Genomic DNA, 19,707 nt, shown 5'->3' on the forward strand with positions numbered 1-19,707 from the left:
CAGAAGAACAAATTTCCTGAACGTGACTGTATTTAGAAAATATGAGCACAAACACAATTTCAACCCAGCTTCACATTCAGAAAATAAGTTCTGTCAGAGAAATGATTGTCACCATATTGCATCATCTTTGGATAAACTAGGTTTAAAGTGGTAAAGGACACAAACTTTTGAAGTTTTACAAAAACTTAATCTGTTGTTTTGAGCTAAGTTTGGTATTTCAGCTGCTCAGAAGTAACAAAAATTGTTTTATTTTGTCTTTATTTTAAATTAGAGAGAGAATGTGCTTTGAGCTGAGAAACCAGGCATTCTGGCCCAGAATCACAAAGCGATTGTATGTCATTTGCAGATGCAAATCAGGGTTTTGCACCTCTGTCAAATGCACAAAGCCCCTTTGCAAAGGGACAGTCTGCTCTCAAAATAAACTGCAACGTTGTCCTCTGACATTTTGTCTTCATAACAAGATCTTTTACATGCATTTAAATACAATTGTGTGTGTGTGTGTGTGTGTGTGGGGGGGGGGGGGGGGTTACAGACAGGGGCATGTGCAGCAGAGCAGTCAGGAAGGAGGAGGGGGCCCTGTCAGGATGTGAGATGACCAACAAAGCTGTCATATGACAGAGTTTCACTGTCTCACTGCTTTTGTGGTAGTTAGTTTGTCACCCCTCTGGGACCCCCTTATGGCCCGAGGGCTCCAAGCAATTGCCTACCCTTCCTGTCAGCATGCGGCGCCACGGATAACAAATGCTGGATTTTTCAGCTTAATCAGATTTGATGGCCACTCATGAAATTCTCATTTAAAAAAGAGGACAAGCAAGAAATATGAACAAAAAATCTACATTTTGCAGATAAATGTCATTACATGGTTTTCTTTATTGCAACTGTCTTCCTCTACCATCAATATCTCCATGTGCATCCTCTTTATGGCATTGGTTGTAAATGCTGTTGTGTTTAAATAAGCCATGACTCCAGTCGTGTGGCAGATACGAGTCCGAGGTCGGAGTAATCCTCGGAGGAATCAATGAACCTTTGGTTTTATGTTTAGCAAAACTGCTTTCTGGACTCAACAACTGCCGTGTGCAGCTGTAACTGCAGCACTACATCATTCACCACAATAAACACATCAGAACACACCCTTTCTCTCTCTCACTAGTACTTTGAGAAGCTGTCGATATTGTCTGAAGTCAGGCGTGACTGCACAATTTTTCCTGATGAGAGCAGGAGTAGGCTGGAGAACAGATTCAGGCTCATTGTAGGCAGAACAGGGCATCGTGGGTATTCTTCAGAAGAGTTGACAAATATTTGAGGTGCAGCTGAGCCTTCTGTTTACAAAGGTTGAAGCTGAAGCGTTGCCGTTTGAATTATTCATCACAAAAACCCAGACTGACTCATTTCTACAGTATCTCTGCTCTCTTTTTACAGCCGTTTCTTTAGGAAACCAGAGAGAAGTCGATAAAACGGATCTAACCTTCACATTCCGGTGATTTCTGTCATTTTTTAAATGCTCTTCTGCTTTTCTTCTTTAAAACGTGCACTTGAGATCCAGAAAGAAAGACACGTTAGCATTATCTACACCTGCAACAGATCACATGAAACACCTTTCTGTTTCAAAGGTAAACAATAACTATCAAAAGCTTTAAAAGAGCTGTGAAAAATGTCCAAAACTTAGAAAGGAAATGAATGGGAGGACCAACAGAACATTGTTAATATTATAGAGAAAGTTGCTCCAGAACTGAAAGAACTGCAGCAGAGATGTTTACATTTAAAAGGTAATCACAGATTTTCCTATTGGACGTCTGAGTCTTTGCATACATTTTTTTATCCACCGAAGTTTCTTCTTTTTCTTAATGCTGACGCCACGGTTGAGGGGGTTTATTAAACAGAAAAACAATAATAATAATGTAGAACTACTGGACCAGTTAACTCATTCACTGCCAATGATGACTAAAGTCATCAGTTGCATTTTTTACAGTGTGGGCGTCGGACGAGCCCCCGCACCGTGAGAACAAACATCTCAGCTCTAAAGCCGATCTTCATCCGCATACGTCACACGTCACGTGATCAGGAAGCAGAACATCCATGTGTTAGGAGATCGTTTTGGGCAGCTGCTGTCAAAAAAGTGAGGCGCGAACCGGAAAAGCTTCTGCCGATCACTGTTCAACAACGGATCATGAAAGAACGGATAAAGCTCGAAACATGCTGAATCTTCCTCATGTAAGAGGTGAGTCTCCGCTTTGTTTTGGTTGTTTTGGCGTCGACATCATCCTAGCGCGCAACTTTGTGTCACTCTTAAAAAAACAGTAAAAACGGTGAGAAACGCTGGCAGCGAATGAGTTAAAGAGCAAGTCACCCTCAAATCAACTTTTTTCTGATGAACTATATAAATGAGTGTCTAATCGTGCTGCAGACACGTGTAGTCAATAGTTTTGCACTTTAGTTCATTTTAGTTAAAATTTTAATTTTCTGCCTAAAACTGTCAGTGTTGTGCTGTTGTCAGGTAAAAACTCTGCACTGCAGATGAATTTAAATCTGCCATCGCTATTGGCTAAGAGGTACCCTAGAACGTTAGCTGGTACATCATGATGTCACAATGTTGTTGTAAGCCTGTGTGTGTGTGTGTGTGTGTGTGTGTGTGTGTGTGTGTGTGTGTGTGTGTGTGTGTGTGTGTGTGTGTGTGTGTGTGTGTGTGTGTGTGTGTGTGTGTGTGTGTGTGTGTGTGTGTTTGTTAGCGGCTCTGCCCTCTCGGTCTGCTAGGCAACAGCATTTGTTGCATTTTTCAAACAGGAGGTGGGAGTGGAGTAATACTCTGGTAGGGGGTGACTTGCTCTTTAACGATCTGGTAAAGTTCAACAGTCTTGTTTTCCAAAACATTATGAATATTTGATTTAAACTAGATTTTCATCCAGTCTGTAGACTGCAGCTCCTCGGATGAATGACCCACCCTTCATCAAGTAGAAATATAAATTTCTATAGTTGCAAATGTGGAAAAAAAAGTCTAAATTTTCAAGTGAACCATTAAAGATGTGTCCAGTTCTCCGGACCAAAGGCCGGCGGAGGAGTTCATGGACCCACGATGGGAATGGTGCTGACCTTGTTGTTCCTGCTGATCCGACGTTCGGGCCTGTGTCTGGGGAGTTTGGTCTGGATCAGCTCCTCTGGCGTGTTCCCCAGAGGAGGCAGCAACCGCTTTTTGCTGTTTCTGGTTTCGGGTAACCACTGAGGCGGCAGCTCAAAGGGTCCAAATCCAAACTGTGTGGAGTCCTCAGCCTCTGTAGGCGTAGCCGGTGCCACCTGAGATGAGGAGGCGTAAGCGCACGTGTGAGCAGGAGACGCCCGAGGAGCTGGAACTGAAGGGGGGATCTCCTTAGTGATGATACACCCTCCTCCAGGGTCCTTTGTTGTATTTGTTTCCCCTCTGAAGCTTCCTAATCTCAAGCCATCTTTCTGGTCCTCTTTGTGCCCAGATACATGTCCAGACACTTGAGACAGGGCCTCGTTGTCCTCCTCTTCCTCAGATGGTCTGAAGATCTGCTGCTGGCCAATGTTAAACATCTCTAGGAGCTGGCTCCCGGACCGGCCAGCTGTCTCAAGTCCCATCGGCTCCCCAATAATCCCATCAGCACCTAAAGACGCCAGACCCCCGGTGCTGACCGCATTACGGCGGCTGTAACGTCTGTGAAGTCTGGACAGCAGGTCCAGACAGCAGTGTCGTGCTGAGCGGTTCACGGTCAGAAACAGGACGGGGTTGGTCAACAGGGACACTTTGGGGAGCCAGAGGGCGGTGAGATACAGCGGTACTGGCAGCTCTTCAGCGTCCGCCAGAATGGTGCGATAAACCACCAGCGCTCCATAGGGGGCACTGCACGCCGAGAAAGCCAGCACCGCGGCTAGCAGAGTGGCATGCAGCTCAGCTTCTCTCTGTGATACGTACGGGATGGAGATGCTGCTCTGTGGAGTCCGCAGCGCCGCGATGATCACCTTCTTCTTCTGGCTGGCGCTGAGCGCTCTGCGGATCAGGAGCATGAAAAGGAAAACCAGCACCAGGGGGAGGATCACCGTGGTGATGTTGTAGATCAACACGTACACCATGTGACCCACAGAGCGAGCCGGGTCATCAGAGCAGGAGGAGGCGACGTAGACATCTGTAACGTTGGTGACGGCAAACACGGGGAGGCTGGCCACCACGGCATGGACCCAGATGTAGATGACCAGGTCTCGAGATCTGGAATCTGAGATTTTCCTCTCGAGTGGGTACAGAGCGGAGTAGTATCTGCAGAAAAAAGACAACGTCTGTGAATTTTAAGATTTGCTAAGCTGATTAAGAGAAAGAGAGAGAAAATAATTAGCTTGATTCATGCTGATAAAGCCTCTAATCGTGTCTCTTAAGAGGATCCATGCGGAATTACAGACAAACAGAGGGGAATTTTAAAAAGTTCCCAAATATCAGAACCAGGGGTTGAGCTGAAAACACGTGTCTAACATTTATAATAAAGCTAATTAGGCCCAAAAACTGAAGCTTTAAGTACGTTTCCCAGAAGAACAGAACAGGTAGAACATTAATAATCTCATTACAGTAGCTGCAAAGGGCTTCCCGGTGCACTCTGCTGCATTTTAGTTTAGCATTTAATATAATCTGTGAGGTGTTTCATCCTGTAACCATAGAAAAATGTGATTTTTACTTATTTCTTTAGATATATTTACTCCATATATCTCATGACATCATTAGAAAGGAATTCATAAATGATTGTTATTCATTTTCCTGAATTAGCTAAAGAAAAAGTCACATAAAGAGGCTATTGTTGGTATATCTTAGCTATGCTGCTGTTTGTGTTAAAGGCTGAAACTGTGTCGGAGTTAGCATCTGTAGCTTTGATTACCCTCTGAAAGAATAAATAATTAATCATTTGAAAGTTGTTGCTGAGTTTGGATGCTATGGCTTCAATGCAGTCTTTAAAGCAGTAAATCTCAAGGCAGAGTTCATTGATTTCTGTATAATTCATGTAAATTTACACTAAATTTAATAAAAGTGTGCTTGCAGTAATGTTTAAAATTCCCTTCAGCCCAACAACCCTGTGTAATGTAAGTCCGGGTTTCTTTGTGTGTCGTGTGGCTATTCTTGGAAACCTGAACCTGAAATTTTTTTTGTCAATGACGGTACAATCCCAGAAATGTCAAAAACAAAAACATTATTTTTTAAAGAAGACTCATCAGATTTGAATAAATCTGAACTTACCATAAAGGAAATCTTTGAATTCAGAGCTAACCTCAATCAGACTTTCACTGTGAAGCACAGCAGTGGCTGTGCCATGAAGTGGGGACGTTTTAAAGGGGGCATTTTATGACTTTTTAATAAGTTATAACAGTTCAATGGTCGATACAAAACATGTTCGTTGACTTATTTGCACTAAATCACTCTCACATAAACTGATTTCAGCAGTTTTGTTTTTGACATTTTCAGTACCTTCCAGAACGAGCCTTTTCAGGGCTCTGTCACTTTAAGGAAAACAAGCTGTTGCTGGCAATACCCACCCTTCCCCTGATTGGCTGCTATGAGTTGAGAAGCTCAGATATAGAATAGAGGATCAGAGTGAGACGCTGCTCCTCCAGTGTCGACAGGCGAGGGGGGGTTCAAGGCAAATTTTCCTTAATGTGATGTCACAATAAGGAACTTTTTTAAACAGCTTGTTTTATGCACATAATTCCTAAATCCAAACACTGACAGGAAATAGATGGACAGTTTTATTCACGTTTGAAGCATTTATAAAGGCAGTAGAGACACACATGGCAGCACAAAAGGAGGCAAAAGGTGAGTTTTGCAGAATATGTCCCCTTTAATTTGACGCTGACAAGTTACTTCTCTTTGATTTCCTTGAGATCACGTGCAGGTAAGTAAGGCCTAAAAAATGTAAGAAAACCATAGTGGCTAATGTACCAAAGTTACAGCAATAAAAAATAATACTTCTTTTCTTTGTTTCATTTTGATTTTGTAACACTTTTTATGTGTTGCACACGTTTGGTCAAATGATTAAAGTACAAATAAATATTATTTTTTACTCCAAATTCAATAGCAACTTTTATCAATCTGATGTGACATTTTAAACATAAGTTGGAGGAAATCATTTGTGAGAAAATCTGAACTATTTTAGATTTAATAAATCTAGAAAGCGTTTTTGGTTTAAAGGCAGAGAGAGGGGGCCAGAGAGTACACTATCTCACTTTTAAAGTGTGTGTGTGTGTGTGCGTGCGTGTGCGTGTGTGTGTGTGTGTGTGTGTGTGTGTGTGTGTGTGTGTGTGTGTGTGTGTGTGTGTGTGTGTGTGTTTGCAAGAGGGATTTTATGTGGGCAGCATTTATGAGCCCTGCTGCAACTCTGAGCCACAGGGAAGCCTGGGACACAGGCTTAATCGATCACAACCTTCCTCTTCCTTTTATCCTCACTGCAGGGTGTAGATGGAAACTGAAAGAGACTCATTTTTGTTTTACAACATAAATATTTTCTTATGATTTTAGACCTGGATGTGCACAACCAAACCAGAGTCGCCACAGAAATGGAACGCCCCCCTCTGTCCCATTAGAACACAGCATCCATGATGCTGCCTTTTTTTAATCACACCATTAAATTTCAGTGGTTCTGAGTCAAAGTGGGGGAAATGGCTCTTTTAGTTCATTCTTGTTTGAAAAACATTCATTTTGATGCCCAAACCTGTCCAGTGCGACGGCGCTGAAGCTGAGCATGGTGACGGAGCAGAAAAGTTTATGCAGGAACTTGATGGCCTTGCAGAGCAGAAGCGTGTGGAGCCACAGGCAGCAGCGGGGGCTGGCCCCGAGGGCCACGTCGAAGGGGACACACAGCAGACCGGCGCAAATACCTGAGCACGCCAAGTTCTTGATGAACCGATTGGTCACAGATTTAAAGACGCTCGTGCAGCAGGTGCACCACAGCACCGTTGCATTCCCTGTGAAGAGCAAAGAACAGCTTCAAAATATGGTTGGACTTGATTAGCTCAGTCTAACATGGTTTGGTAGCTCTCCAGGAAAAAAGGCAAAACACTCCTGTCATAAATACTCATGTAAACCTTTGTCAAAGTGCAGAAACAAAGGTAAACAAGAGGATGTTTAGCTCGAGAAGCCTTCTCGGTGTATTTGCAGAACGTTTGTCAAGCAAGTGTGGATTTACGCTGCAGCCCATGTTTTATTTACACCAGTATTATTCCTGCTCCAGGCTGTGTCATACCATCAGTTACACGCAGTTACCAGTCCAGCTGAGTCTGAGGCCACTGCGGGAAAAACAACAACCACTCTAGAGTTTCTGATTTTTTTACATGATGAAGAAAAATTAGAAACACTGAAGGTTTTATGGACTCTGGATGGATTCAAAATGCAAAAAAGTGAATATTTGACTGCTGGATTACATGTTTTTACAGATTAGCATGTTGTGAGATTAGTTTACTAATGTTACTTCATTGATTCATTCATTACATATGATGGTGCAGTTCTCATTCAGGTGTCTCGTTTTAAAAATCCTTTTACTGTGATATACTAAGGAATATTCTATCGATATGGGGTCCAAATTGTAAAGCAATGCAGGTAAATGTAACAGGCAATTATTCCAATTTGGTAAGTAATAAGTAAAATTTACCACTGGAAAAAAAAATACCCCATAAAGGATTCACAAGGAAATCCCTTCAAAATGAAAAACAAAACAAACAAACAAAAAGAAATATAATTAAAACAAATGAGTAAAGATCATTAAAAGCAAAAATTATAAAATAAATGTATAAAGATCATTAAGAACAAATGAATAAAGATCAATAGTAACAAAAATACTAACACAGATGAACAAAGATCATTAAAATAAACAAATAAAGATAATTAAAAACAAATGAATTAGATTAATACAAACGAAAAACAATAAAGCAAATAAATAGAGATCTTTAAAAACCAAGCAAATCATAAAATAGATTAATAAGCATCATTAAAAACAAAGATTATCTAAATAATTGAAGATCAATAATGACAAAAAATAAAACAAAGGAATAAAGATCATCACAAACAAAAATAAAATACAAATTAATAAAGATAATTAAAAGCAGAAACAAAACAAATGAATGAATGATTGAATCAATCAATAAATCAATCATGATTCATTCAACCACATGATTATATTTTAGCACTGTTTCATTATTTCATATTACTGTCTATATGATTTTATTTATTATTTATTTTCTCACTTTTTACATTTATATTAGCTCTTTTATTTTCACATTTTTACTCATTTTAATCCAGTGTTTTCTCTGTAGGGGCCCTCTGCCCCGGGGGCGGTGGTCGACTGTTGCTTCCTGCGCGCTCTACAGGTAGTGTTTAAGTAGAGGTGGGGGTCTATGCTCCACCACCTCTGAGCGCCCTGACTTACTGTGGAAGACCTGATGCTTCCGGGGCAGACGGCTCCTCTGATGGCGTTTCCTTGCCTTAACTTACTTGGCTCATCTGGACTCAGCCGAATATAATTTTTTACTGACGCGCGTGTGTGTGTGTGTGTGTGTGTGTGTGTGTGTGTGTGTGTGTGTGTGTGTGTGTGTGTGTGTGTGTGTGTGTGTGCGTGTGTGCATACGTCTGTTAATGTGTTTAAATTGTTATGGGAATTTGGGGTCATTTTGTAAAACACTTTGCTTGAAAAGTGCTTTATAAATAAAATCTGATTGATTGAAACGAATGAAGATAATAAAACAAAAGATATCTGAATCAATTAACAAAAATCATCCATCCATCCATTTTCATCCGCTTATCCGGAGTCGGGTCACGGGGGCAGTAGCCTAAGGCGAGAGGCCCAGACTTCCCTCTCCCCAGCCACATGGGCCAGCTCCTCCGGGGGAATCCCAAGGTGTTCCCTGGCCAGGTGAGAGACATAGTCCCTCAACAGTGTCCTGGGTCTACCTTTAGGTCTCCTCCCAGTTTTACGTGCCCAGAAAACCTTACCAGGGAGACATCCAGGAGGCATCCTGACCAGATGCCTGAACCACCTCAACTGGCTCCTCTCGATGTGGAGGAGCAGCGGCTCTACTCCGAGCCCCTCCCGAATGACCTTCTGCTTCTCACCCTATCTCTAAGATCTCTATCCCAGCCACTCTTCGGAGAAAACTCATTTTGGCTGCTTGTATCCGCGATCTCATTCTTTCGGTCACTACCCAAAGCTCGTGACCATAGGTGAGGGTAGGAACGTAGATCGACCGGTAAATCGAGAGCTTCTCCTTCTGACTCAAGTCTCTCTTCACCACGACAGACCGGTACAACGCCCGCATCACTGCAGATGTAGCACCAATCCGTTGACCCATGTCCGGGCGAGGGAACACGATTTCCATTTATATAATTCATCATAAGAGGTCTTCGGGCTGCTCTTTGTCTGATCCCTCACCTAGGACCTGTTTGCCATGGGTGACCCTACCAGAGGCAGAAAGCCTCAGACAACTTAGCTCCTAGACACTCAAACCCCTCCACCACGGTAAAGTGGCAGCCCAGGGAGAGTTAACAAAACAAAAAAAAGGGTTTTTTTAAACAAAAATCATTAAAAACAAATGAAGAAACACAAAGTTTATACAAAAGCAATATCAAATAACAGTCTTTAGCTTCTTTTTAAAGTGTGTCGTAAATGTATCGTGCCCCATACTTCTACTCGAGAAATGCATTAATCCACACTTCATTTAGAATAAAATAAGAAATTGGGGATGAAATCCTGAAACCATCTCACACATGAATTATTTGATTCTTTGTGCGACATGATTAGCATCACAATTGTATTATTTACTGAAGCACAGCTCTGTGAATCCCTCAGCAGGTTGAATTCGTCCGTCAGATCTGTTTAGGAGACTTGATTAAGTGCAACTTGTGTCAAGTTACAAGAAGGTTTGGAGGTCGGTGACTCTTAATTAGGTTTTAAAAGGTGAGTTTGACACCTCCTGTGGTGCACGCACTGATGAAAGCCCACAGGGCGGCGTGTGATGCCAGGCTCTCCGACAGTAATTATCAAGAATTTATATTATATTTCCTCTGAAAGAGAAAAAAAACTAAAAATAATTCTAGGGCTATTTAGCTCCAGCCTCTGTGAATCACTCAACTAGAGGAAGACATCATCGGCTGTTCAGACTCTATTTATTCAGTTCAAAGGCCACTTCTGAAACTTGACCTAAAAAGTTTCAGATGTAGCCAAAACAAGCTGTTTTAAGGAGAACACTGCATGCTTCCATATTTCAGGAGCACACAGTGTTACGGACCGATGCACAGGAACAGGAGCTCTAATTTAGCAGAATGAATGAAAAAAAAAACAGAAACAGAAAAAACAAAACTGGTACTTTTATGAAATAATGTCTGCCACTTAGCTGTGGTGTAGGTGTGACTCTAATTTCCCTCTGGGATTAATAAAGTATCTTTGAATTGAATTCAATTAAGTCCTTAAAACAAAGTAGAACTAAAGGAAATGGAGAGTAAACCACAAATGTCTGCGTTTTACTTCTGCGTTAACACGAAAAGCGGAAAAACAGTCTGAGTGGTAAATGGCCTGTATTTGATATAGCGCCTTCTAGAGTTCTGGAACCCCCCAAGGTGCTTTACAACACAATCAGTCATTCACCCATTCACACCCTGGTGGGGATGCGCTACAATGTAGCCACAGCTGCCCTGGGACGCACTGACGGAGGCGAGGCTGCCGAGCACTGGCACCACCGGTCCCTCCGACCACCACCAGCAGGCAAGGGGGGTTAAGGGTCTTGCCCAAGGACACAATGACTGTGAAAAACTGAGTGGGGCTCGAACCTGCAAACTTCCGATTATGGGGCGAGCACTTAACTCCTGTGCTACCGTCACCCCAGTGAGTGCAGTTGCTGTTTATCATTATTATTCCAGGATTAGACCAAAATGACCCTAACCCCATTATAAGATTATACTAAAAACATATTTTTGCATTTTTAGCAGTTTTGTGTCTGGCCAATCACAGCGCTGTATCAGTTTGGTGGGTGGGATGATGCAACAGAGCTGAACAACTTAGATGGTGTTGACTCATTTGAAACGGCTTTGGCATCAACTTTAGACTTAGATGGAGGTACTTTAGTCCTTTATTTAGAAAAATTATGTATTTGCGCAATTGGGTGCATAACTTGCACGCACAAGTGGGTTAAGGTTAAGATGGGGGTGAGGGGAAGATTAAATAGCAAGAGGGTAAAGGTCACAATTTGCTAAAATCTCCGTTTAACCACGGGCATCGGAAAATGACGCTCTGGCGCATCACGTCGCCTCCTGACGCATTGGGGCGTTTGTTTCCGACGCGTCGGAAACAACACTTGGTCATCCTTCGTCAGTTTTAGCCGCTACGGATGTGAGAATGTGTTGATTTGTGTCTTCTTTGACAGCGTAAGGTGGACTGCCCCGTTGACTGACATCTGTAGCAGTGAGTATGTCACGATGTTTGTTGTCCAACAGCATGAGAAGACAGTTTGAAAGACAACCCACAGCTGAGCTCTCTCTATGGTTCGTGGCCAGAATATAAATTCAACTATAGGATGGTTTACCAGGCTACTGTTTTCCCACTATAAAGAAGAAAAAAAAAATGCGGAATACAAGTTTTGTCTCAGAAAAGGTACACCTTGTTTCACAGATCCAAGATCTGGACTGGAATAAATGTGGATCCTACCAGGGGTGCACTGACACATCTGGCCTTCTGGTATCGTCCTGGTGGGCCGCTCGCTCAACATAGGCTGCTTCCCCAATATGGTCCCCCCACTACACACACACACATTCAGCGGAACCGCGAGCGATCAATTTCCCACCCCCGCTCTCACATTCTGCAAAAATGAAACATATATAATGGCTTCCTAAGGGTTTTTTTCCACTGGAAGCCGATACTTAACATAAGATAGTTTTTTTTTACTCTTGGCTTCTTCAACCAGCTCACGTGCAACCCACAAGCACGCACACTCCAAAACGAGATCTTGAGTCCTGGCCTAGATGTTGTGACAAAGGCAAGATGTACAGTACCATATATGGACAGCGCCAGAGCAACGCCACTATAGGGAGCCTAAGTCACGCACATCTACTTCCGGACCACGACAAAATGAATGCAAGTCAACGGGCTAAAAACGCTGTTTTCTAATTCCGCTTGTTATGTGCCATGGATTTCACATATGATGTCCGTGAATTTTATAAATGCATTTTGATATCAAGAAGGCGCTTATTTTCGAACGAGGGAAATGTTATTTTAGGTTTTGTGTGAAAATAAGTCCAGGACTACAAATATGCATCACGAAAGTGACATCATCAAACCAGACACAGAGAAAGCAGAGGGAAAATGGCTGTAAGTTTAGCAAACTTAAAATCCTTCTTTTAGGAGGGAAAAAAAACATAAATCTGGCCATTTGGTAAGTAGCAGCTACGCTAGAGGAGAAGAGATTATGTAGTGACGTCATATATGCAATGTGCTAATGTCAAATTTGTAGTTGTGCTAATTACAAATTTTTACAAGCTGATAAATCTCAAAGTACGTGACAGGCGTGGTCGAAACACCCATCATTACTTTTCATTTAAATTTCAGTACAACATATGTGTGCTCCAGACCGTAAGGCTAAGCGGATTAGAAAATAGCGTTTTTAGCCCCGTTGACTTGCATCCATTTTTTCGTTCTTCCAGGGACCCATGAGCCAACCGGAAAGGGAGGAGACACCCATCTACTTCGGCATCATGGGTCCCCGGGAGAACGAAAAAATGAAAGTAAGTCAATGGGGGCTAAAAACGCCTGCGTGTGTTTTGCAACGGATTTCACATACGATGTCCGTGAATTTTAAAGACACAATTTGATACCAAGAACGTGCTTATTTTCAAACAGGGGGAACGATATTTTAGATTTTCATTAGTGGAGCACCGCCATTGCTGAAATCGGGAGAACGGAAAATGTCAAAGCCAGTTTCACATGTGAGCTGCTCAGTTGTTCACTGCCAAAATCACACATAAACGTATTTGTTTTACCAAAACCGGACCAAGCTACCAGGGACCAGTGAATTCATTTAATTTTTAACGGCGCTGTTCCCGAAACTCTCCCCACTAGTCTCAGTGTCTGTGCTAACCATTTTAAGCCACAATGCTTTATGAATTTGGGGCAATATCAGGTGAAGATGGCACGCTTCCCTCCAACAATCAACGCGCCCCTCCTTTGCATTATTATAATGTCCATCCGGCACAGCCGAAATATCGCGTGTGCTCTCACAAGAAAACATGTTCTTTACAAAAAAAAAAGTCTCAGAAAAGTATTTTCCCAATACAAATCATTTTTATGGCATAAAAAAAACTATAATATGACGTAGATATCCACGGTAGTAACAAGTGATAACTTCTTAAAGACCGCTCAACAAGTCAACCCTACTATTTACTTCTTTGTTGTTATGAAACCCCTGTTGGTATTTCCTCTTCATTTGTTCGTTCTGTTTTGAAATGTCTGAAATCCCAAAGCAAGTTCGTAAACAGAAGTATAAATGCTGAGTGGGACGGTGGGTCCGTTCCGTTCCGCTGCCTCGTCAAGAACAGCCCATGTGCACCAAACAGCTGTAGCTTTCTCATGAGTGCTCGCCAAACGTGACAAAAATTACACACGTGTGTCTTCATCCAGACAACAACTGAACTTCCTGTCTTCTAAGCCTGAAAAATGCTCTCCTGATGCTTCACAAACACCTTGGCAACCAGACAGCAGACGGCGGGGGGGGGCAGAACAAACACTAAAACAATTGATCTCTCAACTCACCAAACAGCAGCTACGCTACAGAGAATAACAATAAATAAATAACTACAGCGCATTAGGTTTGCTGTGTTTTCTCAGCGGTGAGAAGCAGATGTCTAAAGATATTAACACATGCAATTAAGAATAAATGAGGTGAGTCATTATCAACACATTTAGCAGCTTTTTGCTGCATCCCGGTGGTGGTATAATTACTTTATTTCCCATGATGGACGTATTTTATGAACGGTGATCAGGACACACGATGAGATGCACAAATTAGGATGTGAGATTGCTGTGGAAAACAGGATATTTGTTGATTTTCTGACTACTGGGAACAATAAATAAATGTCCAAGATTTTGCCAAATTACGACTAATCAGTAGATATCATTTATACTTATTAGGCCCCAGGGGTGGACTGGGACCAAAATTCGGCCCTGGCATTTTTACGAATCGTCGGCCCTCCCCATTGGGAGAGGGGTGGGGGTGTTGCAGCCAACGGACTCGTCTCTAGGCCAATTGTGAGATCTAATATGGACTGGGGTTGTACAAGCAGGACCAGACCGCTGTGACCGGGAGCCCTGGCCTTCCAGATCAGCTCATTCTCCACGGGTGGAGATCAGCGGGACATTAGCTACATGCTAACGCAGTAAAACAACTCCTACGTCATCGCTCTACCGCGTCGTTTTTCTTGTTAAAAATGCCTGGAAAAACTCTGTTAGCTTCAGGTTACCATGTAGCTAATGCGCCAACTGTGGAGTGGTGTCGGCCCAAGCTGGGCAAGCAGCCCACTTGGCTAAGCGGCCCACCGGGACAGTGCCAGAATGCCAGATAGGCCAGTCCACCCCTGTTAGGCCCTTAATAAGCTCTGACTGGGTTGACCTTGTGGCCCTGTTGGTCCCTGGAGAATTCTCCTGCTGTTTCTGCCGGCGAAGCAGGAAGACAGCCTTGTGTAAATGAATAGACAGCTCAGATCAGGCTCACACACCCCCAGCTTTGACATCCACTCCATCACATCGACAGGCAGAAACGTAATCATCCTGCCTGAAATGAGCGGTGCATTGCTTGTCACAAATGTGCCTGTAACATCCTGTGCTGAAAACACACTCATCCTCCACTGTTGTTTGGGAAAGGCCTGGGCTCGGCGACGTGCTGGATGCTTTCTGTGGAGTGTTTAAAAAAACACATCTACATGAGCTACGGTCCAGTTGACACAAAAACACGCAGCTGGTTTGAGGCAACGCCATCGTTAAAAAAAGGAATGGGAGTCATGAACAGTTGCATAAGATCACCTTAATTCCTTTGTTTCTAAAAGTAAAACAGCACACGAACAGCTTCAGCTGGTTTTAGTTACATCAGAAGTTAAAGAGGATTTTAAAGCAGGTTTTAGTATCTTACTGAGGCCAGTCTGTTGACATTTATTATTGCAGCGATCCTGTTCATAACTTTTGTGTTTTGGTGGTCTAATGATCAGGTCTCTTCTTTTGGTGGATGATGTGGTCCTGTTGGCTGCATCAGAGTGTGATCTGCAGCTCTCACTGGAGCGGTTCGCAGCCGAGTGTGAAGCAGCTGGGATGAGAATCAGCTCCTCTAAATCTGAGACCATGGTCTTGAGTCGGAAAAGGGTAGAATGCCTTCTCCGGGTCAGGGATGAGGTCCTGCCCCAAGTGGAGGAGCTTAAGTATCTTTGGGTCTTGTTCACAAGTGAGGGGATGATAGATCGTGAGATCGATAGGCAGATTGGTGCTGCATCTGCAGAGATGCAGACGTTGTACCGGTCTGTCGTGGTGACGGGAGAGCTGGGCCGGAATGCAAAGCTCTCGATTTACCGGTCGATCTACGTTCCTACCCTCACCTATGGTCACGAGCCTTGGGTAGTGACCGAAACTACAAGATCACGGATACAAGCGGCCGAAATGAGTTTTTTTCCGAAGGGTGGCTGGGCTCTCCCTTAGAGATAGGGTGAGAAGCTTGGTCATCTGAGAAGAGCTCGGAGTAGACCCGCTGCTCCTCCACATCGAGAGGAGCCAATTGAGGTGGCTCGGTCATCTGGTTAGGACGCCTCCTGGACGCCTCCATGGTGAGATGGCTATGATGTGTTAGGATGGATAGATTCTGCTTATTTTTGTTTCTAAACCTTGGGATGAATAAAAATAAACACCCTCTAAAGCATTCTGGGAATCCAGAAGCTGCTACATGGAAACCCACGGATGAATATTAAATGCACAAAGAACGAGATCAGCACAAACAGTTCTTCACAATTTATTAGATCCATATAAAACCACCGTGTTCAGTTCCTGCCTGATGAATTCGGAAGGTTTTGTTTATTTATTGCAGATATATTATGAGAAATAAAGGTTTTATGAGGATATAAAAGTATAAATATATTTATACATCTCTGAAATCACATTCTCTTTTGCTGTTGGATCTTTAATTAAAAGCATGGCATTTAATTTTAAACCTTGAAATTAAAGGTCGTTGGGAAAAGACAACTATTACAGTTTTTAACATGTTGATTAATGAGACCTGATTGTTTTTCTATTGCCTGCTGAAAGGCAAATGGCAAGTTTTTAAAATATAAAAATAACATTAGGCATCGCTGAATGCCTAGTTGTATATATAACCTTTATGTAATTTAACTCAGTAGACTTTTATATAAGAAAAAAACATTTTTGTGATAGAAATTGTCACGTTATGTGAAATATTTAAGAACTGAGTTGTTTAAAAACACACTTTGGTGTTAGCTGCACTCATTATCCCGAAGGAAGTAAAAGCTATTTCTCTGAACTGAGGCCATTCAGGAAGTAATTTTTAACAGGATAATTATATGTAATGCTTACGCAGAAACACTTCAAAATGATCAAAGTTAATGAGCTAGGATGCTTAATGAGTCCCCATAACATAAAACTGAGAATTACAAAACATCTAAATCCATAAATACTCCCGGTCCTCGTGTCAAGATGTGTGGGATCAACATGTCCTGGGTCACGGATCACAGGGACACGCTAATAGAACCAGAGACATGTCTTAGATCGAAGGTGTCTGTGTTTGTTTGAACAATAGCTGATTAGTCTCATATTTTAAAATAAAAGCAAACAGGAAACGCTTGTGAGCGTTTTAAACTCTACTGACTGTAAATGCTGTTTTGCCTGAATATGACGGTGATTTATTGCGAGGATAACACACAGTAACTTACATAAGTTGCTGTTATTTTAAATCTGAAATGATCTTTTAGCTCTTTTAGCAATGCATGTCCCAATTAAAGCTGGGGTAAATAATCCCTTTGATCCACATGACCCAGATTCAGAAGCTCATAGGGATTGCTATTGAAGGTATGGGGTGCCAATTATAAAGTAATCCAGAAAATAAACAAAATAATAATAAAATGGTTGTTTTGTTGTCATGTTTACTTTCTAATACAAAAGGTGGTTTGAATTTTTTTATTCCATTTTTCCACCACAACTTACAATGTAAAATTACATAAATTGAAATAAGGCCATTATTGTTAAGAAACACATTTAAATATCTTAAGTTACATCCGACTATTTAACTAAATCTTAAAAATAGCCTTCAAGAATAAAAGAAGAATGAAGATGAAGGTGTTGTCTATCCATGAATCCTCCCTGAATTTTTAAATTACCTTAATTTCACAATCAAAATGGACTCTAAAATGTTAGCGAGGGGAACCATGCTTCATTTGGTAGGCTACTTCTGTTTGTTATCAAGTTAAACTTGCATATCAACTTAAACTTTTTGAACTTTAAAAGACTTGTTCACTGAGAAACTGAGTAATACTTGTTCTTTTTGAAGTTTCTTCAACCCCCATAGCCTGCATTAGCCACAGATGGGAAAACAATCAGGTCAGGAAGAGCCAGTCGTTTCTATGTTACAGGGAAAATTTGCATTAATGGCCCCGCCCACTTTGGCTTGCATCTTTGAAATGCTGTATGGATTCTGCAGCCAGTAAAGAGCAGAACATGTCACGGCTACAAGCTAACCAATGGCAACTCCACAATAAAGGCGGCAGAAGAGTTGTGTTGCTGTTAGCCAATCAGAGGCAATATGTTTGAATCTCATGAATATTGATGAGTAAGACTCATATTCCTGTCATTTCTGCAGACCTTCTTCTCTGGCAAACTTTTACCCTTGAAACAGGAGCGCAAGACCATTTTTTCTACAGAAAATGACTCAAGGCATTCATTCATGACAAAAAAGGTGAATGAGACATTCACTGTCTCATTTTGTCTGTCCATTCAGGTTTTACGGAGCCCATCTGACATTGAGGAAAAAAAATGGTAACCCTTCCTTTTACAGTCACCTAATTACTAAGTACTTACAGCGCAATTACATAACAAGTTAAAGTGTATTATTGTGTAATAAAGTGTAATTATTGTGTAAAGCAGTATTTACTGGGAATGATTAATAAAAATAAAAACCAGAATTGAACCTGCAGTTACATGGTAATAACTGTTTAGGAACTCAGAAACAATAATACACTTTAACTTACTATGTAATTACCATGTAAGTACTTAGTAATTATGGGACTGTAAATGGAAGTGTTACCAAAAAAATTACTTGTGGCCTCAAGACACTTTTTCCCCCCTCAATGTCACCAGACGGGCGTAAGATTTAGCTTTAATTTATAAATTCCAATTTTAATTGTTATAATTGTTTAATGACATAATTTAATTTGATTTTGAATGTTATGTTTTAAAATTATTTATTCAGATCCGATTTTAGATGTACAGATGTTTACATTTCATTCTAAATATTTAGGTTTAACTTTAGACCATATGTTTAGATTTGACACTAAAATACTGAAATTAATTATCAAGCTTTGATGCATAATGGTCACTATGCTCAATTTTTTTGTTGTTGCTATTAAGCACAGCTGTTGAAGACTGTATTGCATTTGAGCCCCTCATTTGGACTTCAGTAAGTCAAGCCAACATATTTCATGTTCAGAACGCACACTGTCGAATTATTTGTAAATTATTAAATGTTACAAAAAATATTTGTTGAAATTTGTTTCATTCACACCTAAAGATGAATGAAAATAATAAAAAAAAATCATGGTGGTTGAAGATTTCCTAATTCATGCATCAAAGGGTTAAATGCAAATATTTGGTTTTTGCATTATTTAAAACTAAATTTGAGCACATTTTTAAATTGTATTAATTTGCAAACTGCACCCTATATGCTGGAGTACTAAAACTTAAGTCTGAAATAGAAACGTGCACCCAATGGAGATGTTTGGGGGAGCCGCAGCCCTGTGACTTACCGAGCAGCGACCCTATGAGGATGAAAACCTGGACCGTGGTGGTGAAGTCCCGGTAGGCTTGCTCCCGGACGAGGCGCTGCTGCTCGTCCAGCCCGGTCCCCTCGGCGGGCGGACTGCTGTCCCACCGGGTCTCCGGGCTCGACGCGTTCTGGATGTCCAGCCAGAGGTGCGCTGCTGTGAAATTGACCGCCGGGCTCCAGACGTCCATGATTCACCAAGATCCCCGACGATTTGAAGAGAGCTTGGGCAGCCAGGATTCCTGACCCGATTCTCTGATCGTAGAGAATAAAATAAACACAAAGAGCAGGAAATCAACATACGGCAGGATGTGAAAAAGATGCAGCACGGAGATCCGCGCTGCTGCCACTAACGTGGTCTTCTTTTTGTCAGAAAATGTTAGATAATTACGAGAGGATCCTGTTCATTCAGCAAAGGAAGCTGTGATTCCCCCGTGTGCATGCATGGAAATCACGTCACACGAGCAATGGCTGGATGGATGGAGCTCCCTCAGATCCAGCATTCCCAAAACCACACTGGTTCGTGAATGTCCATTCCAGGAAGGACGCTTGCACCCCAAAAACACATCACCATCTTCTCTGTACAGGAAAATCGGCGGCTGCAGAGCTGCTACTCAAATCCAGTGTGTGTGTGTGTGTGTGTGTGTGTGTGTGTGTGTGTGT

General features: G+C 41.9%; 1 protein-coding gene across 1 annotated transcript; it reads right to left on the minus strand.

Annotated features, from left to right (window-relative positions):
• Nucleotides 1–820: 820 nt before the first annotated feature.
• gpr176 (G protein-coupled receptor 176) lies at nucleotides 821–19,707 on the minus strand. Its single transcript, XM_015947688.3, has 4 exons — nucleotides 19,436–19,707; nucleotides 19,028–19,299; nucleotides 6,699–6,951; nucleotides 821–4,267 (listed from the first exon to the last, which is right to left on the minus strand). Exons 2-4 carry the CDS (start codon nucleotides 19,233–19,235, stop codon nucleotides 3,058–3,060), a joined length of 1,671 nt encoding a protein of 556 aa, XP_015803174.3. The 5' UTR covers nucleotides 19,236–19,299; nucleotides 19,436–19,707; the 3' UTR covers nucleotides 821–3,057.

This window comes from Nothobranchius furzeri, chromosome 2, assembly GCF_043380555.1.
Source record: "Nothobranchius furzeri strain GRZ-AD chromosome 2, NfurGRZ-RIMD1, whole genome shotgun sequence".
Lineage (NCBI taxonomy): Eukaryota > Metazoa > Chordata > Actinopteri > Cyprinodontiformes > Nothobranchiidae > Nothobranchius > Nothobranchius furzeri.